This window comes from Ochotona curzoniae, unplaced genomic scaffold (genome assembly GCF_017591425.1).
Source record: "Ochotona curzoniae isolate NIBS_2020 unplaced genomic scaffold, NIBS_Ocur_1.0 scaffold_1852, whole genome shotgun sequence".
NCBI lineage: Eukaryota > Metazoa > Chordata > Mammalia > Lagomorpha > Ochotonidae > Ochotona > Ochotona curzoniae.
Genome location: NW_024467087.1, coordinates 48,187,123 through 48,213,864, shown reverse-complemented (window position 1 = coordinate 48,213,864; position 26,742 = coordinate 48,187,123). Strand labels below are relative to the sequence as shown.

The following is a 26,742-nucleotide window of genomic DNA, read 5'->3' as shown; positions in this document are numbered from 1 at the left end:
TAATCAATGAAAGTTAGGATACCAAGCTGGATATCAAACTTTGGGAGAGTGTGTTCCATATAAATATATTAACAGAGGGTTTCAAAACATGTAAAAAAAGACATTACAGGAAATAAACAAATGTTTCTTGTTATTATTGTTGTTTTGCCAACAAACAGTTTGGGAAAACTGCTATGCTATGCACACAGCAGCTTTTAGTCTTGGCTGAGATCCCTTTAGTGTTGGCTCAGCCATTAGCATTTGTAGGTAATAACTAATACAAGTGTAACACGAATTGGAAATTGCATTTTGATCATATGGCTTGCAACAGCAGTCATACTTCAGCTGTATCACTGAATATGGCAAAATGCAGAAGACCAAAATAGGTAACATACCTGGCTGGTATAAAAATCTATTCCCTGTTGGACATTTAAATTTTGATAACATATTTTGTACGTATTTGTGGGAAACTTTGTGATTTTCTTGTGCCATAGTTTTCTACGATAACAAGTATAAGAAATTTATGCAGGAAGCTGTTATTTGGCTGTTTACCAATGGCATCTGATTAGCTGTGCTTCTTGTTTGACTGAGCAGCTGGCAATTAATGAATTGATAGGAAATGGTCACAAGGCAGTGACATTAGCATGTGAACATCTGGTATTAAAATTAGTCAACACAGAGAAGGCTTTTTTGTGATCATTCAAACCCACTGAAAAATCGTTACTTGCATCTTGTCCTGAGTAATTTATGAAAGGACAAGGATACTACTTTTAGAACATGAGATGAAGATGCATTGGAGATGAATTGAGGATCATTGTTTATTTGTTTGGCAGAGTTCCAAGTCCACAACATAATTCGAAATCCATGTATTTTCTCGCTGAAGTACCCGTTTTCCCAGTTGAGGGCATTTACTGTTCTGTGAGCAGATATCATGGCTGATTTGCCTAATCTGTCAAATTCTTCCAGAATAAGGTAAACACACTAAAAAGGTAATAGAATCCTTGCCCAAATGTCTTATTATTCACACATAGGATGCTTTTATGCTTTTTATACCTTTCTAACTAGAAAAGGTTCCAGCTATAGCCTCTATTTGACATCATTTCATAATATTGAGTTGCCTCTTGTTATAGGCGATATGATGCCTTCAAAACCACTGCAGAAGAAAAAAAATTCATCTGCTAGAGTATTTTCCCTGAGTGTTGTTAGTTAACCACACTTGGATAAAACAGTATTGTGGATTTCTTTTATTACATAAACTAAAGAAACACATATATGGCAAGATAAGCGCTAAACTGTGTTAGTGAGTTTAACAATTTCTAAATTGAGTTCTTAACATTTTTGTAAAAATTATTTATCTGATCAACAACAAAAACAACAACAACAAAAAAAAAAACAGGATGAGAGATAGAGCTCCGGTCCTCTGGCTTACTACACAAATGCAGACAATGTCTGGGGCTGGGCAAGGGTCAGAATCAGGAACCAAAAATTCAGTTTATGTCTCTCATACAAACTGCTTCAGTAGGAGACACAAACTAAAACCTGGCATAGAATCCAAGTATTCCACTGTTTGACACGAACATCTTAACACAATACGTTGTATTTTCTTGTTTAATCTCAAAGCCCCCCTTGCTGTTTTAAGTTAATTAAAAATTTGCTACCATCATCAGTGTTTTTTAATTTTAAATAATTATTCAAAAAATTAAATAAATTTTATTTGAATAAATTTAATTGAATAAATTAAATGCATATTTATTTAAATAAATAAATATATTTATTTATTTTAAATAAAATGAGAGACTGATCATTGTGGAACGCAGATTAATTGCTAAATTAGTTCATAAAGATCCCCACAGTGTCACTCTTCCAATAGAATTCAAAGACACCAAGTCTAAACATGAACATGGGAATTATCGGTAAGACAAGTTAGTAGCAACAATGAACAAAAAATTTTTCCTAATTTTCCTGTTCCTAGTTTTATTATTAAAGCATGTCAAGACACAATATAATCGATTTCTACAGGACTCTGGTGACGGTGCAGAAGGAACACATCAATTAAATATGAAATATCAAGACAAATATTTGAATAAAATATCTAGCATTCAGATAACTTCCAAAAGCCACTCCTCATCTGTGAAATGCCACTAAGTCCTTTAGGAACTCATTAATAGATTAACATTTGGAAGAGTGATTACAGTGAGAGTTGAATTCAAATTAAATAAAAGTTTGGAAGCAAATTATATATTATGTAATACCAAGTGCTTGACAAAAATCAATACACTATGCTATCAGAGGCACCAAGTCAACATTGAGATTGTTTTTATTAAAGACAATGAAATACAGGTGTAAAAAATACAACCACATAGTAGAAAATTTTCACACACGTATTACAGGTGTAATTCATAATTTCTGTGTATATTGCCATTGTTTCAAGAATGTGAACTATTTTGAAGTGAAATAAATGATCTCCATGACCAGAGGTGATTTTTCTGTGCCATTAAGCTAAATTCTAAAATAAACTGACTTGTTAAACCTTATAAAAAAACGATTTTTCCGCAACAATTATCCTGGGGTTTTATGAATGTGAAAGTGATTTAATATGAACAGTGCTTCTTTTGGTTGTTTGTGATAAATCTCAAAACTCAATAGCATGATTTGATAGAAGAAAAGATAGTATAAAGAAATTTCAAAGTATTCCTGCAAAATGAATTAAAAGATTTCACAAGCATTTTAACGCTATCCACATTCTCAAATTAATATTTCTGTAAAAGCTTTCTTTTTAAGCATAAACTTTTTAAAATAAAAGATTTATTATTTAGAGAGAGGTAAAGACAGAGAGATTTTCCATCTGCTGATTGATTCCCCAAATCATCACAACAGCCTGAGTTGGGCCAGGGACAAACCAGTAGGTAGGAACTTCATCAAGTTCTCCTGTGTGGGCACCCAAACACTTGGACCATCTTCCAGTGTTTTCCTAGGTGCATTAGCAATGGATTGGATCAGAATTGGTGCAGTTTGGATTCAAACTAGTGCCCATAAGGGATGCTGGCATCACTGGCAGGAGCTTAACTCGCTATACTGCAATGCCTGCCTCAAGCATACATTTTAAGCTATGTAAGTATATGATAGAATTTGGGTTATTGCTGAAGGTGATTTTTACCAGCTTCTGAGAAAAAATAAGTATTGACTTGTATGTGCCAAGTTTGGACATCTCACACCTCTGCAAATCTGAGCCCGGAGGAATTCTGCCTCAGCTGTTTTTGATGTGTTGTGAATGAAAGACGTGAAAAGTAACAGGGTTGTAAAAGTCATAAATGCCACATAAAATGAAGTCATCAATGAGTAAAAATGATTGGGGTTTTAGACTTGCAATTTTCCTTTTTTAATGCCCTTACTGATTTGTTGCAAATACTGTTAACCCTGTATTTGGCAAATGGTGAGGACATTATCACTTGTGTTCTCATTTGTAATAAAACAGATTAACTTGCTGTGAAATTTTAACTAGGCTGAGACACAACAGTAGCCACCTAATGAACCAAAACGCATTGCAGTTAAGTAGCTAAATAGATGCATACTGATTACAGCACTGAAAAATGGATCTGTTTACTTATGAAAAACAAATAAGTCATGGAAAAATTCATTGTTTTGCAGAAATTAAGCATTCTAATTCTATATAGGTATACACATATTTTAAACCCACTTAATCTTTAATCAAAGTAAGACATTGGACTCATCAAACATGGTTAGCATGGTTTATACGGCTAGAGAAAAAAAAATCTGACCTCAGTGTTGCCTTAGGAAAATAATGACAAAACTGAGACTTGATTGATTTTGGGAAGTACAGGCTACAAATTCTTAAATCAGAAATATTGCTTCCTACAAAATATTACTGCCACTCAATATTGACTGGCTAAATCATGTTTTCAAACTCAGTTTATTGTTTCATATAATGTGCTGTTGAAAGCAGCAAAAGAGTTTAAGGATAAATTATTGGAGCTCATATTTTTTGATCATATGCTAAATTTAAATATAGTGGGAGAAATTCCTTATTATATCATTGCAGCTTTTTTCTCATTATTCATAGCATTTTCTATTTTTTTACATGTTTTTCCTTTTTATAAAAATCAGATTATCCTTTCATTTTTTATTAGAGTGGCCAGAACCAAATATTACTGCCAGTTGTATTCTTCTGTTTTTCTGAGCCATCAATGGTATAAGTTGCTCAAAAATTTTCAAATTTTGGGTCAGTGTGATAGTGTAGTGGCTAAAATCCGTGCCTTGAACTCACCGCAATCCCATCTGGGTGCCAGTTTTAATCCCAGCGGCCCTGCTTCCCATCCAGCTCCCTGCTTGTGACCTGGGAAAGCCCAAAGCCTTAGGACCCTGTACCCACGTGGGAAACCCAGAGAACTCTCCTGGCTCCTGGTTTTGGATGGGCTCAACTCTGGCCATGTGAATCAGTGGATGGAAGATCTTCCTCTCTGTTTCTCCTCCCTTGTGTCTATGTGACTTTGCAATAAAACTAAATAGATCTTGAAAAAGTTTCCGTTTTAGTATATTAGCACGTATTCGAGTCATGTGATTTCAGTTTGATGGTATACAATGATGCTTCTTCAGGTCTATTTTTGCAAAATACCTCTGTCCTTCTTGCTTCACTCTGTGGTACATTAGAGATAAATGTTATTCAATCAATTCCACTTTTTTACTTTCAAATATTCAGTTGGAATGCTGAAGACTCTACCTTTAAGCACATATTTTTGGAATAGAATCAGTGAGAGTATATAACACTGAGAAGTGAAACAAAATTTGGTCCTTACGCAAAATTCCTTAATGTGAATTTGGATGCACATGAGTTCACTCATACTGTTTAGACACTATATGAACACTATATAAGTACATTCTGACAGACACAGGGTACCTGAAGTGATGTTTTCTTTCATGTAGATATTATGTAGTAAGCAATTTACTGCAATTGAAAGTAGAATACTACAAGAGACTGGGCAGACTAGGGTCATGAGATAACAGAAAGAATCAGGTCAGGAGATATCAGCAATAACTGGATATGAGAAATTAATTATGATATTATATGACAAACCATGGTTAATATGATGAACAATGATTCATTATATATATATCAAAATACTTATGAGAACATTTTATGTGTATTTTGTAGAATATATTTTAAATATTAAAACAGATTGGATTCAATTAACTGATAAACTATTGGGCTTTTCAAAAAGTGAAGATGTGTGGTATGATCGTTATATAACTTTTATTGTTTATCTCCATACCATCCCTCCACAATATAAATATATATTTATTAGAAATAAAACAATCTTTAATGTTTTCTTCTGTGTTGTTTATATGTTTATTTTTGTCTCTGTTACATTGTGTTATAGCTGTTTTGCATCGTAAATGAAAATAAAGCATGTCTGTATATTTTTGTTTGAAGCATTATTTTTAAAGCATTAGAATGACTAACATTTTAAAAATATAATATACATTTTAAGTTATTGGTATTATATAATGTTACAGCTATATACTCAATGTTTGTTATTTATTTCTTTGAAGTTATTGAACAGTATAAGAAACATTTTAAAATGAACATAGTGCATTAATAACCATATAGTACTCAAAGGCTGCTACAATGAATTTTCACAAATTTTGTGTTCTAAAACAAGGAAACTTTATTTTCACATATCTGTTGGTCAGAAGTAGAATACAGGTTTCATTGAACTAGAAGCCAAATGTTGGCAATGTTGCATTCCTTTCTGTAGGTTTCCAAGAAGATCCTATTTCCTTATTTGTTTTACTTTCTAGAGACCACTCACATTTTTTTTGCTCGTTGTACCCTTCCTCTACTTTTAAAGCTGGGGATTCCAATTCTCTGGGACTTTCCCCTGCCCTTGTCTTGCATGTCTAACAGCTCTTGTTACCAGATTGGTTCCACGAAATAACCCAATATACTATATGTTAAGGTTTTTAATCACATTCACAAAATAATTTGAGGAATATATGGCAACATATTAGCGAGTTCTGTTCATGACAATGGGGTCTGGATTATCTTGGGGCGTGGTGAGGAATCATCATTCTACCAGTCGAAATGACAGACATTGCAGAACATTGATACATTGAAATGATAACTTTTAACCATCTTCTTTAGAAGTTACGGATTTTGAGCTTGTCATGCAGAATCAATTTGAAGATGTATGAGCATAATGTTATGATGATTAGAATACTGATGTTGTAATTACAGATAATTAGACAGAACATTTAATTTGAGAAATGTATTATGGATGAATTAAATGTTTTCTAGAGCAAACATCTCTGTCCCAGCATGTCTATCATTCAAGCACGTTTATTGCATATGTGCATAAACACTGCAATTTGGTTATTTTATTGATCAAATTAACTGAATGATTCAAATTTATTCATCACTTTTTGATGCATAATCTTGGTTAATAATTTAAATGCTTTATAGCAATCTTTGGTCATAATTTTATAAGAACAGTATAACATTGCTATAGAAGCATGTAAAATGTTTAATCTTATTAAATTATTTATGTAAAGCTGTAAAGATCTATGTAGTACTAGAGAGTTGCCATTTATAGACCTTAGGGTAAGTTAGAAAAAGCTAACATGTGGCTAGCAGCACACTTTGTTGGAAGAATTAAATATAAATTCCTAAGTTTTGATAGGTAACTGGTATATCATTGCTATAATTTTTGTCTATGGGGAAAATATCCACATGTATCAGGTGCTACTTTTTTTCTGAGTTTTATGCCAGTGCTTTCAAATATTTATATTCAGATCTCCTTAGATGGAAGCATCACACTCCACCCCCACCCCCGCCAAATGCACACACTCCATAACACACTTTTCATCCATCAGGGCATTTATAATATCAATCAATTTTATTATGTATCTATAAAATCAGTTATGAATATTCTTGGAAATAGAATTTAAGTTTCCTTGAATGTCTCTGCTGTACTCGTCATGGCAATAGCATCTTTTCTCACTTAAGCCTCATGATATACCTTTACAATTTTGCAAGGACCAAAATAATTTCTTACTAAAGATATGTATTTAAGAACATATACTGTGGGTATTTTCACTTTCAAACTAAGTGGGTGATTAACATTTCAAATGACAAGACTAAATATGAAGTACTTAATGCACAGGAAACATTTCCTTTACCTCCTTATGTTCCAGGAGCGGCTCCCAGAGAGTCCTTCTCCTGCTCCCTCTCTGGAAGAGAGTCATCGCCCTGGGAGCCAGACATCCTCCCACCCCAGTAGCAGTGTGTCCAGCTCTCCCTCTCAGATGGATCATCATTCAGAGAGAATGGGTGAGTAACTTACCAGAAACAAGTAATTGGAAGATATTCTGTCAGGAAATTTCTATACAATAAGGAAGCAATAATAAAGGTGGAGAAGCTGATAACACTTTATTGTAAATGATTTAAATGGTTATTATTTAAATTACAGAGGCAATATCAATAATAAAATAAAAAGAAATTAAAACGTTAGGACTTTATTCACTGTAAATTACTTCTCCCTGCGTTATGTGATTGTATGGGGAGTAATCAAACGGGGTTTTTTAAGAATCTATCTTAGTTCAATTTATTGGTAGATAACAGCTAATACGATATAGTAGACTTGTCCCATTCACAGCAATCTTTTGAATAATGGAAAATATACTTTAGGTAGTTGATCATGTAAGAATGAATAAAAGTTAATCAGTGTATGATTTAGCTGTGCTTCACAATTTGGACAAAATTTTTTAAACATGGCTTCACCTACTTTAATGAGTTGTGTTGTGTCAGAAGGTTTACCCTATAGACAACAGTACAGAATTCAGCAGGGATTTGGCATGCTGCATACTTGAATCTAGCCAGAGATCAGTTAATATGTGGCTATAACATCATTAGTATGTCACTTAAGGATCACGAGTTTCATTAATTTATGGAAATTACTGCTTGCATAAGTTATTTGATTATAGCGTATTAAAATGAAGTATAGGGAAAAAAGCTTCAGAAGTTTAAAATACTAAGGAAATGTAAAATGATAAGCATAATAATTTTCTTTGTGACTTTACCATGGTTATTTATCAGCCCCTGTTATTTGATCCTATTCAGGCATACAGCCATTAGTAGGTGCATTTGACTGTAATGAATTTTGAGTTTGCATATAATGCTTATGGATCGATTGAGCTAGGTAAAATCTTTCTTAATTTTCTGTATGTACGAAATCCAGTTTCCTAATCCATTTCTTTGTGGGAAAATGGGTTTGATACTCTTTTAGTCTTCTTACTAGGATATTCTTTAATGTGAACTCTTTTTTTCAGGTTGTAATAGTGATTGTTTCCAGCCTTTTAAAAATATGCATTGGAGTGGGTGAAAAGAGTGGAATTTTGGGGGATTAGGAAAGATGTTAAATTTTGGATTTGTGCCAGGGAAGGATGATGATGATTTTTTCCCATTTCCTGCATCTAAGTCTTACCGGCCTGTCCATATTATTTACCATTTTGCATCTTTAGGTTAATAATGTGCTAAGTCTCAAGTACGGCTTCAAATAGTATTCACCTGTGGAGTATTTACAACTACAGATAATAAGGCCACACAAAGCTTTATTCGATTGGTCTAGATTACAATCTGGGTAACATAGTTTTGTTCTGTTTTTCAGTATTTGCTGAGAATGTTCCATTGTGTAATCAGGCATGCTAATGACTGTGAGGGATTAGGTTTAATTCCTGGAGGACATCTGAGTTCTAGCTGTGCTTTCTTTTTGGGAGGTAGGCTACCTAGATGCCACAACATGTGTCCAGCTGACTCAAGGGAGTGTGAACAAGACAAGAAGCTATTTTTTGAAGATAATTAGATAAATTAAAGATTTCCATTTTAAGGTTTAGTTTGTTAATTTGAAAGGAAGAGTTACAGAACTGGATGGAGAAGCACAATAATCTTCCATCAAATGATTCATCCCACAAATGGCTGCAATGACTGTAGCTGGGTCAAGCTGAAGTCAAGGGTCAGGAAGTGCATTTGAATCATTCATGTACCTAGTAGGGATCCAAGTGCTTGGAACATCTTCTATTGCCTTCACAAGCAGATTAGCAGGGAGCTAGATCAGAAGCAGAGCATCTGAGACTCCAACTGGGCTTTTGACATTAAATGCTGGATTGTAGTAGGAGGTATAGCTTGCTATGTCACAATGCTGGCTGCAAAACACATTCTTGTGTTGTAATGGTCTTTGTATTGATCAGAAGGACAGATACTGAGAGAAGAGAAAGGGTCATATGGAGATAAGTCATATGTAGAAGTAAAATCAAATATTTCATAAGCAATGTAATATTCTAGATAAAGCTTGGTAGGGTGGCAATTTATAATATTTCTGACAGTAATTTGGCTGTATATGACAATTTAACATTTGCACAAGTATGATAATGAAATTGTGTATGCATTAATAAAAATGCTTGACATTCTGTATTTAAAGAATTATATGCTTATTTATAAAAATATGTAATGTTTTAATACATGTGTTTAAAAATAGTGAAATTATGAACTCCAAAATTCATATTTTTCTCACTGATCATAAATATTTTAAAATCTATAATAATGACCATGGTTCTATTTTGCCTATTAATCTTGCTATTATATATGATATGTACAAAAACTTCCAAAAATAAACTGAATACATATTTATTTTTAATTCATCATTCATTAACTGACAATTTAAAAAAAAAACATTTCAGAAAATAATAGCTTTTTGTGAATGTAAGTAATGAAGGTTTTAAGTGAGGAAACATTTTAAATATTTAAAAGAAAAACATTGAGAAGCATATGTACTTATGTTAACTATATTTTAACATTTTCATGATTAAGCAGTTTAGATTATAAGATATCACACTATTGAACATCTGACTGTTTAATAAGTGAAACATATAAAATTCCTACTAACTGTGGTTGGAAATTATGAACAGATAATGTGATGCTGTTTTACCTTCCCTCTTGTATGTTTTACATAGAAAATTACTTAGTTACTTCTCTTATTTATAGTTATGATGCCCAGCAATAGAGAGGAACTTATTGTTGATCAGGATAATGGACCAACTATCAAAAAGTTCCAAAGGGATAATAAAGGTAAAATGATTTTTGCTTATTTTATGTGCATGGGAGGATCATATACTAACTCAGTTATTACCCCAGTGTTGTTTATTGAATGCACGTTTCTCTGTCAGAAAAGGTGTATAATGGCTTGGAATAACGTCCTTTAGTAAGAAAAAAATGACATTTATCTGAAGCTTTCTCACTTGGTGCTATGCATTACATATCAGTCTGGTGCTATACATTACACATCAATCTGGACTGTATCTGCACTTGTGATTCGAAATTTTACCCTAACCCCTTTCATTTTGCCTACACAGAGACATCTGTCTGTATTACATATGTAAGATTTAACTATTTAGTTATCAACTAAGTTATTGTTAAAGAAAAGCTACATTACTGTCATGAAGAAGAGCTGCTTCCCACAATCCTTCAAGGGTTTTTAAGATGTATCCTAATACTACACATTTCAAATAAAAAGTTAACAAGCTATTTTATGCAGTGTTTGCCTGGAATCCTAATAAGCCTGACTTTTGATCAGCTGAGACATATACATTTCACTGCACAATAGAGTTTTGTCTTAGATTACCCATCTCAAAAAGTAAAGAATACCCTGATATAAGAGCTGAGTACAGCTTTACATAAAAGATAAAAAGTATAAGAGAAAATGAATATATGTAATTATATAGACTATATATCACCACTGCCACCATGAGTTAGAAGTAGATATCATTTAAATTATGAGTAATTGCAATGTTTTTATTTTACCATAGGGAACATTTTTCTATAATATAAGATATAGAACAAAGATGCATGAGCTAGGGTGGGGGATCCATTTTCTTTTCGAAATTGAACATACTTCATAATTGCCTTGATGAGCATTTTTGCTGAAAATTGTAATAATATAGAATTTTCATTCTGTTGATCCATGGTTGGTTTCCTTGTTTAGTTTCTTTTTTAATGTATTGTGTGCAGTCCCAAGATTGAAATGGTTGATTTCAGAATATTAAGAATGGAAGAAGTGAGGTTCAGTATATTAAACAACCCAACCTTCATACAGTTAATAAAATTCTACTTAAAGGTAAAGTTTCATTTGTAACTCACAACAATGTGTTCCTGAGAACCCTTCCCCCACCAAATCATGACTGTTTGAAGGACAGCTTTTTAGCAAGGTAACTTTTCTAGAAAAATCTCCAGCTGTCTATGATACATATAATTTCACTGAAGCAACGACCCTATAAGTCAAAATGACATTAGAATCTCGCTTGTGTGCTGCAGTGTTCAAGCCTACATTATTGTGTCTTTAAAAAAATCAGCTGGAGCATCAGTTCAGATATACAGTTACTGATTTTCATGAATTATACTGTGCTGTATAACAACAGTTCTAAATCTCGTGCTGTGGAATGCCGCAGTCATACTCATTTCTATCAAATGGGTTGGTCAAACATCCTGATGACGGCATCAATAAAAAAGAGTGACATATTAAACTCCACCCCTGTTAGAGTGGAAATTTTCTATTAAATGAAATTTTCTATGTCAAGTTCTACCAGTCCTGTTTGTGATAGTAAGATAAAATATATTTGAGAAAAATACATTTTAGTGATTAAAGATGACTAAGTTAAAGTAAAAGTCTCAAGGTTTATTAAAGATGACAAGTAAGCAGTTTATACAACTGTGGCAAGCATATGTTTTCACATCTGTTTTTAGTAATATCATCATGATTTTTAAAATGATTTATAGCTCTGGAAATTATAAAATGACAGGTTTGCTATTATGATGAAATTTTCAGAAAATGTGAAGAAATATTGTTGAGTATGCTTTATGGAGGCTGCCCCATGATGTACCTTGTAAAATTGGGTGACACGGCAATACATGTCCCAAATGAAAATTTGCATTGAATTTTAAAATGCACACATGTAAAAATAAATGTGACCTGAAATTTCTTGACAGTGATGTCAATTTATACTGTTCCCAAAATGGCTTACCAAGATTATTATTTTAGTTATGAATCAAGTAATATGAATAAACTGACTCATCAGTCAAGTCAAGCGATTGATTTCATTTTCCCATTGACTTTGTAAAATAAATTGGCCCAATATATATTTTCTGTGTGACATTGTGTCATTGTGTTACATGGCCTTTACCAGTTAGTTTTGGGACTACTCAGTGTTGAGAAAAAGGAATGATTCACGCTATCATGGCTGTGTGATCACAAAAGCATAAAGGAAAATAGCATGCTGGGCTTGCCATTGTCTTTACCTATGATGTCATGACACACTTAACAGAATGATGGAACTATAACTGCATTTGGGGGACTATACCACAGCAATAATATAGGGGAAATCTGTGTGAGGAGGGCAATTGGGGAGGGGAGAGGTGAAATCCCTTTGCCTATGGAACTGTATCATAAAATAAATGAACTAAAAAAAAGCATAAATCTTCACCTAACAGATACTGGTCTACCAAACAGCATGAGGAAGGACTTTTTATACTTTACATTTGATATAAAATATTAAAAAATATTTTTCTATGTGTAATACATAATGGTCAAAATGTGTAATGATCAAACTCAGGCTGCTATAAAACAGTGGAATAATCATTTATCATCCAGTTCAAGACGTGGGTCCGCGAATATATTATATCTGAAATAAATCCACAGCCTACCATTTGAACGGGTAATAATTTAGACACCGTTTGACTATAATAATTGAAAGTATATATCTCAGCTACAGCAAAAGCTGTTTATTTCTGTCCATGCAGATAGGAACACAGTTTATTTCTTGGTGTACATTTTAGTCTTCCTTCCTCTCTGTGCTGTCTCCTTGGCTTCTCATGATAAAATTCTTGTATCATACTCCCACATGTTTCTGTGACTATATTAATCTTTACTGTTTCTGTTAAAACTAAAGATATACTTCATGGGTTAACATTATGGCTCAGCATGTTAATCTGCCACCAGCAATGCTGCCACCCCATATGATTGCTGGTTGGTGTCCTGGCTGCCCCACTTCTGATTCACCTCCCTGCTAATGCACCTGGGAAAACAGCAGAGGAGGCCCAAATATGTGAAACTCTGCCACCCAGTGGGAGATCTCAATGGAGTCCCAGGCTCTTGGGTTTGACCTGGCGTAGCCCTGGCCACTGCAACCATTTGGGAGTGACCCAGCCGATAGTAGATTCTCTCTCTCCATCTCTGCTCTCTTTCTTCTTCCTTCCCTCCCACTCAAATATATAAATGAATCCTTCAAAAGCTTTTGTTTTGATGGAGAAAAAGCATGGCAAGTTAATATATTGCTGACATTGTTCAGATTAATTTCCCTTTTATGTTTTCCAATTCACTGATTTATTTATCTGGTTTATCTAACTTGCTGTTAAGATCATCCATTGAAGTTTTGTATTTTATTTTTGTGTTTTTCAGCTTTGCTGAGATGTTTTGTTCTTTCATTTGCTTCATGTGTCTTCATAATTGTGTATTAAGCATTTTTATAATAGGACTTTAAAATCTTTGTCAGATATCTCAAACATGTGTAATTTTGGTTTTGATGATTGATCATGTTGTGTTAACATTCAGATTGAAATGTTCCTGAGTTTCTGATTTGATAATTTATATTTAACTCTGACATTTATAGTATCATGAAGCTTTGGATCATATTTAAATCTTGTATTTTCTCAGGCCTCTTCTGACACATCTCTGGTGGGACAATGGGTGGGACACTGCCTTGTTTCTCACAGGCATGGATTCAGAGTACCTGCCGCCTACTCTGCTTCCATTGTCAGCCAGGACTGGGATGATTCCACATTTAGCGATTGATGCGGTTTAGATCAGGCTCTTAGTCTGGTTGACTTCACTCTGGAAGCGAACCTGTGATCCCCTGTGGCCTCATCCTCTATTGCAGAGGTGAGGCATATGGCCTTATTCCACTTTGAGCAGTGATGAATGTCCTCACTTCCCAGTATTCCCTTTGTGACATCATCCTAGGTCAAATGGTGAAGAATATTGAATGAAGCAGTGGCTGACCTGGTGTGATCTGTATTGATGTTGTGCTTGAAGGTGGTGAGTTCACTGCTGCTAAGTGTTGTCCAAAGTCCAGAATCTCCTTTAAACCTTCAACAGCATCCTCCTTGAGGGAGGAATAGAAAGACACTGGCATATTTCACTACGCCCTGGCTAAAACTAAGGTTTGGCTCCCTACTTGTTTTTTTGCTAGTAGTTAGACTGGAAATTTTCATGCTGTATTTGACTGAAGTGGAACAGTTATTATCTATGTGATTTCAGTATCTCTCGGTGATCTATTTTGTGTCTTTTGCCTGCAAAGATTCAATTTTTCATGTGAAATTTTGGTCAGCACTCCCTTGCTTTTTCTGGTTTTCTAGGATCCAATACCCATTCTGTGATATATGAAAAAAATATCAAGCTCATGGGATCCACTACCATGTGATTTATGATGTTTATACTTTCCCAGATGTTCTAATATGTTTATACAAGTTTTCAGAATCTTCTTATTCTTGTTTTACATATAGTTAATCAGGAATTTTAGTTGGATTTAGAGAAAAGAATAGGAAAATATATCACCATTCCATTTTTATTAAATAACAGAATATTGATGTTTCTCTCAAATTCATTTAAAAAACATTAGCTTATATCACATATATAAGCATAACAGAACTCTCCAATTTGAAGTGTATGATTTAATGTTTTGTGATATATTCTCAAGATTGTAGAGATATTACCACTCATTTCGCAAAACTTTTTTAACCCACAAAAGAAAATGTATACTCATTAACATGCACTACTCCTTTGATTTTCCCCATTCCTGCCAAGCACCACTCTGTTATAAAATCTTATAAATTTGCCTATATTATATATTTCATATAAAGGAAATTATATTATGTATGACCTTTTGTGTCTACTTTAAGTTAGTGTAATGCTTTCAAGATTGATCTACGTAATTACATAAATCAGTATTTCAGGTTCTGTTTATAGCTGAATATTATTTTATTGCATGGCTATACCACATTTTGTTAGTGCATTCATCAGTGAACATCTGAATTTTTTTTCTGCTTGGCTGTTATAAGTAATGCTACTATGAACACACATGTTTAATAAGGTTTTTGTTGTTCTTATGTAAATACCTGGGAATGAAATTGATTTGTCATATGCTAATTGTGTTTAACCGTTTGAATTATCACATACACTATTTTCCAAAGCTACTGGAGCATCTGTGTTCCCGCCAGCACCATAGAAATGTTTCAGTTTCTCTCATCCTGCATGCTTGTGCTATTACCCACTGTTTTGATTACAGCCACAAAAGTGTGTGTGAGTTACTGTGCCATTATGGTTTGAATTTATAATTCCTTCAACGTATAATACTTTTGAAAATATTTTCATGTGGTTATTGACAATTAATTTTTGCACAAATATCTATTGAAATCCTTTGTCCACTTTGCAAGTTGAATGTTTGTCTTTTAAGTAGTGTCTTATATATTCTGGATACAAACCCCTTGTCATTCACGTGATTTGCAATTTTTTTATCCTGTTCTATGCACTGTTTTTCCTATATCCTTTGATGAACTAAAGTTTTAAAGCTTAATTAAGAACAATTTATCCATCCATGTTGTCACCAAGGATAGGATTTTGTACTTTATATGAGTAAACATGATCCATTGTCTGTATGTGCTGTGTTTTCTATACCCTTTCATCAGTTGATGAATGCTTAGATTGTTTCCATTTCTTTGCTATTGTGAATATACATGAGAGTGCATGCATTCAACTGAAGGTCATTGTGTTAAGTGAAATAAAGTCTGGCACAGAAAGACAAACACTACACAATCTCATTTGTGTGTGATATCTAAAAACGTCAATCTCAGAGGTTTAGAGTACAATAATGGTGACCAGACACTGGGGATGGTAGAAGGGAGGACATTTGGAAAGCTTGATTAATGGGTACTAATTTACAATTAGATAGGAGAAAGATTTTCTGCTGTTCTGTTACACAGTAGGGTTACAACAGGCAGTGATAATATACTGTATGTTTCAAAGAAGGTAAAAGAGGGGATTTAAATGATTTCACTGCAGACAAATGATAAATGTTTGAGGAGACAGATAGGCTTATGCTGATTTGAGCATTATACAATATATACATGTATCACAAAACAATATAGTACCACATAAATATGCAACATTTTTATACTTCTATCAAAACAAATAAAATAGATGAGTTTATCTGATCTTGTATTCTCTCACATATGCTTTTGGTACTACAAAGAATCATTTTCCAATTTCATTCCTTGAAAATATGCTACAATTATTTCTTCTAAGAGCATTTTAGCACTTACATTCGAATCCATTATCGCTTTTAAGTTGATTTTTGCTTGCTATTAGGGAGTGGACCAAAATCATTCTTTTGCATAAAGATGCCGTATTGTCCCAGCACTATTGGTTGAAAACATTTCCCATTGAATTTGTATTCTCCTGCAAAGTCTTCATCATACAAAATTTCTAGTATTCACCATTAAATATTATGCTACAAATGGATTTTTCATGTATTCCCTGTATCAAGTTGAGGATATTTTGTTATCCTAGCTTATTATTCTGTGATAGCGTGTTATGTTTTACCACATTATTTTTCAAATTCTATTAAGACAATCCCATATTTTGTCATTTACTACATTAGTATTGCATATTAGATTAATCTGAAAGTAATTTCAATTATTATTGTGCTGAGAAAAATTTAATATGAAATTTACTCTGAACAATTTTAAGTGTATAATCTTTCTTTAAAGTTATTATTGGATTTTCATCATGTTTATTTTTAAGAAAAATATTTCAAGACACGCTTTCATGTTTGTGCTTAATATACTTTTCACATAACTATCTATCTTTGTACTTCTATTATAATAATTTATTCTGATGGAAATTCAACCACTTCTTTATCTGCTGTTTTAAAATCATAGCAAAATAAACCATTTAATATCACTACTTTAGTACTGCATATAGAAGTGGCTAGAAGTCTTCAAAGATGCTGAATTTATCTGAATTTCTATTACATGTACCTGAAACTGTTAGAATGGGACATGATGCTCAGTGTAAGGATGTGTCTGCCACACACACATGCACACACACAACATTTTGGGGAATCATTTGACAATCAAAGACCCCCTCCTGCCCAGAAAAAGAACCCATCTAGTAATTTATATACGATGTTTTAGAATCTCTTTTTTTTCTCTTGGCTCTTTTTAAATTCATACAAAATCTATCGACACCAGCATTCTTAATTTATCTGAACTGTTTTGGTCAAGGTGAAATAATTTCCCTTTTTAAAGAGTTTATATGCACCTTGATATGCAGATTCATAATAATTCTCAAGCATTCTTGTTAAATCATCAGCTGTAAATCCTATATAAATATGTGCAATACATGAAACTGGTCATTTATTTGAAATAATGAGGAGAAGAGAGAGAGAGAGAGAGAGAGAGAGAGAATCCAATCACTTATATACTCTCCAAATGACTGTAACAGGTGGAGCTGGGGCTAGGGCATGCTGAAGGCTAAATCCTAGAAGTAATGTTTGAGATTGTAATGAATTAAAATGTGAGTTCAAATAAGAAAGAAATTAGCTTTTCAAATGCTTTATTAATAAAATTATGACCATATTCCTAAAACTTGTTTAATAAACTTTTCATGATGTTATTAGTATTGCCCTTTTATAATTTATATTCATCTGTTTTGATGAAAAGACAGAATTTCATTTTTTTTTGTTTGAGCAGTAGATAGTCCATAGTCCATATATTTGTGAAATATATTACCACTCTAGCCCATCATTAGTTGGTAAACATCTGGAACTGGGATCTGGGTTGATTCCTTACATGTGGGTACAGAACTAATTTCATTTCATTTGGATTTAACTCCCAGGAGTGGGATGGATGGATCACATGGTAGATCTAGTTTTTGATATCTGAGGAATCTCTATATTGTTTCCCATAATGTTCCATCATAGCTACATTCTCACCAATAGAGGATTAGGGTACATTTTCCCCAACATTTTCACCAGTTTTTCCCCCTGATTTCTGCATGAAGCCATGCTAAATGGTTTGAGGTGAAACCACATTGCACGTTTTATTTGCATTTATTGATGGCTGGTAAGTCTAAATTGTTTTGTATGCCTATTGGCCATTTAATACTCACCCTTTGAAAAAAATGCCTACTCGTGACCTTTGCCCATTTCTTAGCTGGACAGTTTGCTTTGGTGTTGTTGCGTTTCTTGAATTATTTATAGATCCTGAATATTAATTCTTTATCAGTTGTACAATTTGCAAATACTTTTCCCTCGTTCTCTTGCCTGCCTCTTAACTTTGTTGAGTTTTCTTAGCAGTGCAGATGCTTAGCTTGATATAAACTCATGTTATTTTTGCTTTAACTGTCTGTGCTTCTTAGTCCCTTCCAAGAAGGCTTTACCTAAGCCTGTGTCTTACAAAGTGTCCCCAGTACTTTCCTCTAGTGATTACATGGTGTTGGAAAATAGATTTCGATCCTTCATCCATTTGCAGTTGAATTTTGTATAAAGTGTAATGTACAAGTTCAGCCCCATTTGTTGAAGAGACTATCATCTTACCATGGGTTATTTTCATTTTCTTGTCAAGAATTAGATTTCTGAGAATGTACAGTATAATTTCTGGAATTTCTCTTCTGTTCCACTGATTTGCATGCCTATTTTTGTGCCAATACCAGGATGTTTTGATCACAACTGCCCTGAAGTGTGTCTTGAAGTCTTGCTTTGTGATGCTTCCAGCTTTGTTTTTGTTGTTTAATATTGCTTTATCTATTCAGGTCTCTTGTGTTTCCATATGAACTTTAAAATCAGTTTTTCTAGATCTGAAAAGAATGCCATTTTGATTGGGATCATATTGAATCTCTAAATTGCTTAAAGTAATATTGTCATGTTGATGCTATGAATTCTACCAATCCAGGAACAAGTCTAATTTTTCCATGTCTTGGTGTCTTCTATCTCTTTCTTAAATGGGTTGTAATGTTCATCATAGAGATTCTTCATATTCTCTGTTAATTTCATTTCAAGATATTTAAAAATTTTTGCAGCTATTGTGAATGTGATCAATATAAGTTCTTTCTCAGCTATGGAATTGTTTGTACATGCAAAGGCTATTTATTTTTTTGTGTGTGTGTTGACTGCACATCCCAAAACTTTACCAAATTCTCCCATGTAAGTACCCATAGATTGTTGGTAATCTTTTGGTTCTTTCATGTAGAAAATCATGTCATTTGCCAACAAGGATAGTTTGACTTCCTGCTTTTCTGATTTTTTATCTCTTTGACTTAATTTTCTTGCCTAATGGCTTTGGCTAAAACTTCCAGGAGTATAGATAATAGGAATGGTGGCACAGTGGACATCCTTGTGTGGTTTCCGTACATAAGGCATAAGTTTAAAAAAAGGCAACCGTAAGTTTAGTGGAAAATGTGGAATATAAAGCTATACATTCTTTTTTTTTTTAAAGATTTATTTTTATTATTTTTTTATTGGAAAGGCGGATATACAGAGAGGAGAGACAGAGAGGAAGATCTTCCATCCGATGATTCACTCCCCAAGTGAGCGCAACGGGCCGATACTATGCTGATCCGAAGCCAGGAGCCTCTTCCGGGTCTCCCACGTGGGCGCAGGTTCCCAAAGCTTTGGGCCGTCCTCGACTGCTTTCCCAGGCCACAGGCAGGGAGCTGGATGGGAAGCGGGGCTGCCGGGATTAGAACCGGCGCCCATATGGGATCCCGGGCGTGCAAGGCGAGGACTTAACCACTTGCGCCACCGCGCCGGGCCCAAGCTATACATTCTTGTCACAACTTTCCCATCCACCAGTTATTTATCTAGTACATATTTGGACCTGGATAATACAAAATGTGTTACTGATTAGTGAATAACACATCAGGTACATTCATTAGTTCCTGTAACACTCAGTTTCTTATTTGTGAAACGACAATCATATGTGGCCCCTTGGTGTTGGTCCTAAACACAACTGAAAATGGTATGTATGCCATATTTTCCAAATAGTCAACTTAGAATTGTCTGCACGCAGAATATTGCTATTTTTACTTTTTAGGTTTTATTAACAAATAATGGTGTTGGTTTTTGAAGGGATACAAGGTAATATTGTAGCACTTGTATACATCATTAATTGATAAAAGATGAAGTGTTAAAACGGAGTTTAACAGATGATTATTTTAGGATTCTTTCATAAGTGTTATTAAAATAAATTGGTAAAATATATTTTTGAGACCCAATAAATAAATAAGAACAAACCCTTAAAGTTTCCTTTATACTTTACAGTGAGCATTCATAAAGTCTATTAATTTTAGCTATTTCTATTTAAAAATATTTAGCTTAAATACTTTTTCTAGATATGAAATCTGAATTTTAATATCAGAAAAAAGAAAATCTTCATACTTAGGCCTGTACTTTGTATTTTATGCTGGTTTGAAATATATGTGGTTTCAAGTTCTTAATTGATCCATTGTACAATTAAATGATTTTCCCAAGTGACACACGTAGAAAATAAATTTGCTGTGTTTTTTTCTTCTCACATGTTAGAGAAATGATACTTAGTAGGCCTAGTATTACTTCTTTTTACTATGTTTTCATGTAAGCACTTGCTTTAAATACAGATCCAGATCCAGAGAGAGAGAGAGAGAGAGAGATCTTTTGCTAATTTCCCAAATTGTTTTAAGAACTTGAGCTGGGTATAGCTGAAACTAGGATTCTAGATCTCTATCCATGTCTCCCCCATGCTTTTCAGGGTTCTAAGAACTTCAGGAGCCTTCTGCTGTCTTCCCAAGCACATTAGCAGGGAGCTGGATAAGTAGTGGAATACCCAGGAGCAGGAGTTGATCAAGGGCTTATGTTGGATGCATAAGTTATAGGTGAAGACTAAAATTGCTGTACCACACTACTAACCACAAAACAAACATTTTTAGAGAGTATAAAGCATCCTTTTTTTTTTTTTGCTTTCATAACAAAGTAAGCAGAACTTCATGGTTTAAAATGTGAAAATCTATTGTTTTTAACTTCTGTAAATCAGAAATATGGATCAGAAATTGTAAGATTTAAGTAAAAATATTAAAAGTCTATTTTCCTTTCTGGAGTCAGTGGGAAAATTCTTTGTCTGCTCCTTCAAATTATTGACAAAGTTCAGCTCCTGGTAGAATAGTGAAAATTCATTTCTTTAAACTGTGGATCTGAGGTCTGGAACAAGAATCATCAGATTAGAATTGAAGTGTTGGCAGTCTGTCTTCCTTTCTAGACATTCTAGTGGATGATTTATTTCCTGCTCCTTCAGATTATTGACAAAATTCAGTTCCTTGTGATTTAGTGCTCAAATCCCAGTGTACATGTTGGCTATCAGCTGAGAGCTATTGCAAGTCTCTGTATGTCAACTATGTTTCTTGGATTATGCTGCTTTTTCTCACATTTGAAGGCCAGCAATTGTGGGTGTAGATCCTCAGAGACTACGTTTCTATCCTTTCTTTGGCCTTGCTATTTAAAGACTTGCACACTTAACATTAGACCCATCCTGACAACTGAAGATAATCTTATCTCAAAATCATAAGATTAAATGCATCTAGAAAGTTTATTTCACTACCTAAGGAACATATTCAAAGGTTTCAGTAACTAAGATAAATGCATCTTTGGAGAAGAAACTTTATTCTAGATATAGGAAAGAAGTGGAAGAAAGAGAGAGGTTCTTAGGGTTAAAATAAACAACTTCCTAACATCTTATTGAACATGAAAGTATAAAAGAGTAGGAAATGGGAAAAAAAATGAGATACTAAATTTTTCCAATCTTTTTTTTTGTGTGTGTGTGTTCATTTTTGTGTTAAATATGCAGATAAACCAGTAAGAACATCTTGTAGCAATTATTTTCTGTTAACAAATAAACTGGGGAAATTTATTTGAAATAGTATAATCCATACCATAACAACATTTGCCATACCTATTTTAAAAGCTTACTTTTTTAGGTGATAGGCCTTTACAAATGAGTTATTTACAATTAAACAATGGAAAAGTATAATAAGGTGACCTTATTTGCTTTATAAGATGGTGTTTATGTAATACCAGTATTTATCAGAGTGCCAACTGTCCAGCAATAGTTCCACACCAAATCAAAAATACACTCACCTGGTGAGTGTCAAAACAAATGATCTTATTTTCTGATGCAGTACTAAAAGTTCTTTTAAGACTATTTTATGTGACATTCATTATCAGAAGTGTTTTCCATGGCTTATTACTATAAATACTTGTACTAACTCTTTGGGGCAGGAATTATTACATTTTTTGTTTTTATTAGTATTATGTGTCTGAGACACACATGCATACAAACAGGAGAGAGAGAGGAGTGAGAAAGAGGAGTGATGCATTTTCTCCTCCTTGGTTCACTCAACAATTTCTGGATGTAGGTGGAGCTGCATCAAATTAAAACAGAACCCAGGCACCTAATTTAGGTTTCCCATGTGGGTGGCAGGAACCCAGATACTTGAAGCATCATTGGCTGTCTCCCAATGTACACATTTACAGGGAACTGGAATTAAAAGTGAAGCCAGATCTTGAACCAGGCACGCAGATATGGAATGTGAGCATTTCAACTGGTGGTTTAATAACTAGACCAAATCCCCTCCCACTGTCTTTATATGTGTGGAAACCAAAGCGCACTGAGATAAAATTTCTTGCCATAATCATATTCAAGGATAGCTAGTTTTCATACCCAGGACAGCGGACTCATACAGTCTGCTGTAGTGTTACAGTTGCTTCTTTTATTTCAAGAAACTCTATCAAATCATTAAAGGTGTTAACTAAATTAAAGAGCATGGCTTTACAGTTTAATAACCAGTAACAAAAAATGATAATACTGAAATGACATACAGTAAAAGAAGCAATTCTGGATTTAGAGTTAGGAAGCTCGGGCACCTGTTTTTGTTAGTCATCTGTGATACCTTGGATAAATCACTTTGTGGGAGCAGCAGTAATTCCAGGGTGAGCCAACAGCAACACCATATCTAATTCATCTATTTAACATGATCTCCCTGATCCACTGAGTTTTTCTTCTCTTTTACCATTACTTTGACATACAAATTACAATTTAAAATGAGAATATTTTAGTGCTTACTCACATTCTAGGAAAATTACATTCTATGCTTGAACCACAAAATTTATTTTGGTTTTTAATATGAAAAGTATAGACATAACTCTGTGATAGATATTATATGTACAGAAGGCAAATGGCATATGGGACTCATAGCATGTCATTTTGTTGAAACTTGGTCTCTCCAGCGCCTTTAAAAAATCTTGATGATGCTTGAAAACGAATGTGTCTCACCACTAGCCCCTCATTCTTTAAACTTGTTTCTTTTGTGTCTTAAATCAATTCTCATTTTTCCCCTCCCTTTCTAGCACCTCTTTCCTCTGTACTCCACCAGTAAAATGCTTTCCCTCCTTCTCCAAGTCTAGATGCAGTGAATCATTCATTCCCTAGATCTTTTCTGTCTTCATTTGAATTCTCTTCGGAATCCTGTCCACTCACATACATGGTTGTAACTCCCAGCTGTAAGTAGGTGATTCCCACATGCCATCACTATCCATAAAAGTTTTCACTAGGAAGACTAGTTGTCTCTTGAGATAAATCTTTTCTTGTCTCTTACATTTAAATTCAAAAGCACATTGCTGTGCTGACAAGTGTTTATAAACTATCTCTTCCTTCAAAGAAAGATAAATAATAACCCATAATTTGTAGATTTGTAGCATGTACTGAATTCTGTGTTGAAAAATCTTCTACCACTGTCAAACTACAGACTAACAGCATAATGTCACTGAACAGGCTTTGGAAGCGGTACTAATATTCACCTTGTTGAAGCTGGCATGAACCAGTTCCAAGAAACCAGTTCCAAGGGTCTTTGTCAATTGTCTTCAAAATGTTTCTCCAGTGTTATGTTTTCTTCCTGTCCAAAGATAGATTAAAATATGCTGAATGCACACGACACGTCAGTATTTATACATTGCCATTTTGTTCTTGTCATTGACTAAATTTGGAAAAGCTTCTTGCCATTTCCTTCTTTTACATATTGAAATCCTATAAGATTTCTTAAGGCTTAATAATTTTGTATTTCTGACATCAATTCTAACTCATTACTCTCATTAATTCCAAATCTCTTTATAATTTTTGACGCCTAATAATATAGGCATCCTGAATCCAGGGATTTATTCTTCCACCCAGCAGCATTTGTCCCCGAATCTGTTAGGTTGTTAATGCCATCCATTGAAACAAATTGATAGCTTATGGGTAACCAATTTTCTGGTTGTAGCAGGTCAATATTGTTTGATGTATTCTTGCAGAACACTTATCCCCCCTCCCGTTTTGTAAACTAGCGGGAACGAATTTTCCTGCAACTATCATCCATATCTTTAAAAAAGCTACTTAATCTTTTGTGTATCTGACCTATATTCAATGAATCATTACAATGAATAGTTGTCTTTAATGATGAATTTAACATTATGGATTTAATTGACCATAGAATTTTGCTATTATGGAGAAATCAATATCAGTAAGGAGCAAACTTCTGTGCTTTATCTGCTTATGTGTTGCAGAAGATGTGAATAAGAGGTTAACTACTAGCTGGACACTCTGAAGCAGTATTTATGTTGCTAATTTATGTTTTACTTGAGGCATTAAATATAAGCTTTTCTTTGTCTTAATAGTTTAAGCAAAATATCACAAAGAAAAACAATGTAAGTTTTTAAGTGACATTTGCATTTTCTCAGAAAGTGTCAAGAAGGAGGGTGCTTGCCAGAGATGTGGATGAAGAAATATTTGTAGAATCTACTCGTGCAAATAATTAGCATACAGGCTTTATTTAAGAGAGTTCTCATCCAAATACTATTAACTGGTTTATGAAGTCACGCACTGATGTCAACTCTTATTTTTGACCTTTTATGTTATTTGCCATCTTGTGAATTCTCTTTGGTGAATTTCAGTCTCTGTCTATCTTGTAAAGTCCAGGTTCCTTTTAACTGTATTGAATGAATTAAGTAGTGAACAAATACATACAAAATCCTGAATAGATGAATTTTATTCAAAGTAAGAAATGAGAACATTAGGGACCAGGAGGTATGGAGAATTTGACCACTTTAAAACAGCTAATAAGTTTAGAGCAAGACTCTAAACCTACGTATGTCCTGTTCATTCTCCCAAATTGCCTGATTAAAACCATAAGCTACATTCTTGAGAGTGGACGAAGCTGTTTTCTTTTGATAAGAACTAATTCATCCATTAGTGATTCACGGATAAAATGGCAAGACAAGTGGGATACATTTTGAATCAGAGTAAAGTGTTGACATTTTCTTTTACCAGTCTGAGAATAATGTGAGAAAAACACTGTTGTGATCATTTTTCAGGATTTTTTTTTTAAGGAAAATAGCCTGTGTTTGCTTTCAAAATTGAGATTTGGGAACATGTTCTGGTTGAATTAAAATAATTATGAAGGAAAATTATGTTAAAATTACATACTGTCCCATCAAAACACTTCACGACTTTATATTTTCCATGAATTAGAATTGTATTTCTGTTTTTAAAAGATATTCTTCATTTATCTGAAAGGCAAAGCTACTGAGTCAAGGAGGAAAAGATGCAAACAGAAAGCAGGAGTCAGCTCTGCATCTCTTTGCTGATTCATTCCCAAAGGGATGCAAATGGCTAGCATTAGGCCAAACAGAAACCATGACCCAGAAACTTCTTCTGAGTCTCCCATGAAGGTATGGAAACCTAATCATGTGGGTCACCTTCCACTGCTATCCCAGGTATGTTAGCAGGAAGAGAGATAAGAAGTGAAGCAGTGGGCACTTAGAACATTACCCACATGGGATGCCTCCATCAGCTGTAGCTTAACCCTCTATGGTGCAATGCTGGGCTCTGCATTTGTATTTCTTTGGTATCCTATTTTTGTACATACGATTAAGAATTGGCCCTACACTATATCATAATAAACATTTCCCTGTATGATACTATATGGAATATTTTAAAATAACAGATCATTCATATATTCAAGCCAATCTCAAATATGTATCATTTCAAGATGTTTACTATTTCAAAAGTTATCAGTGAATATTTTATAGGAACACTATCAATACAGCAGCAAAGAAAAGATTGTGTGCTCAGCAAAATTTATTACAAGTAATCATTACATTACTTTCCTAAGATTGCAAATTAAAAAAAAATTTCTAGGACAAATAATGAAAACTGTTGTGTTTAAATTAAAGTCTGTGATTTTGCAATTATTTTTCCTCAAATAGAGGAAAATTTCAGTAGAATTTAGAATTTTCCCATAATTATTTATTATAGAAGGCTCATTTGTTTTATGTTAAGTCAACCTAGATCAGAATTCCATAAAATCTAAATATTGTTTTAAATATTTCCCAACTGATTTTTACAATATTAATTGTACACATTGAATAAAAAATTCAATGTACACAATTAGCTCATCTGAGATAATTAAGGCTTTATATTATTTGATACTTTTTTCCTTTAATTTTAAGGAGCATGCATAGGTAGTCACATAGGTAAAATAATTTTGTGGGAAACAACATAAGTATTCTTATATTCTTGGCCATTTT

At 33.7% G+C, this 26,742-nt stretch overlaps 1 protein-coding gene across 1 annotated transcript in view; it reads left to right on the top strand.

Moving 5' to 3' along the window:
- Positions 1-26,742, top strand: part of DACH2 (dachshund family transcription factor 2) — a 468,995-nt gene that overhangs the window by 395,466 nt on the left and 46,787 nt on the right. Inside the window, exons 7-8 of the mRNA XM_040999528.1 lie at positions 7,189-7,324; positions 10,034-10,117. Coding sequence (XP_040855462.1) covers positions 7,189-7,324; positions 10,034-10,117 — 220 coding nt within the window. The remainder of the gene's footprint in view (positions 1-7,188; positions 7,325-10,033; positions 10,118-26,742) is intronic.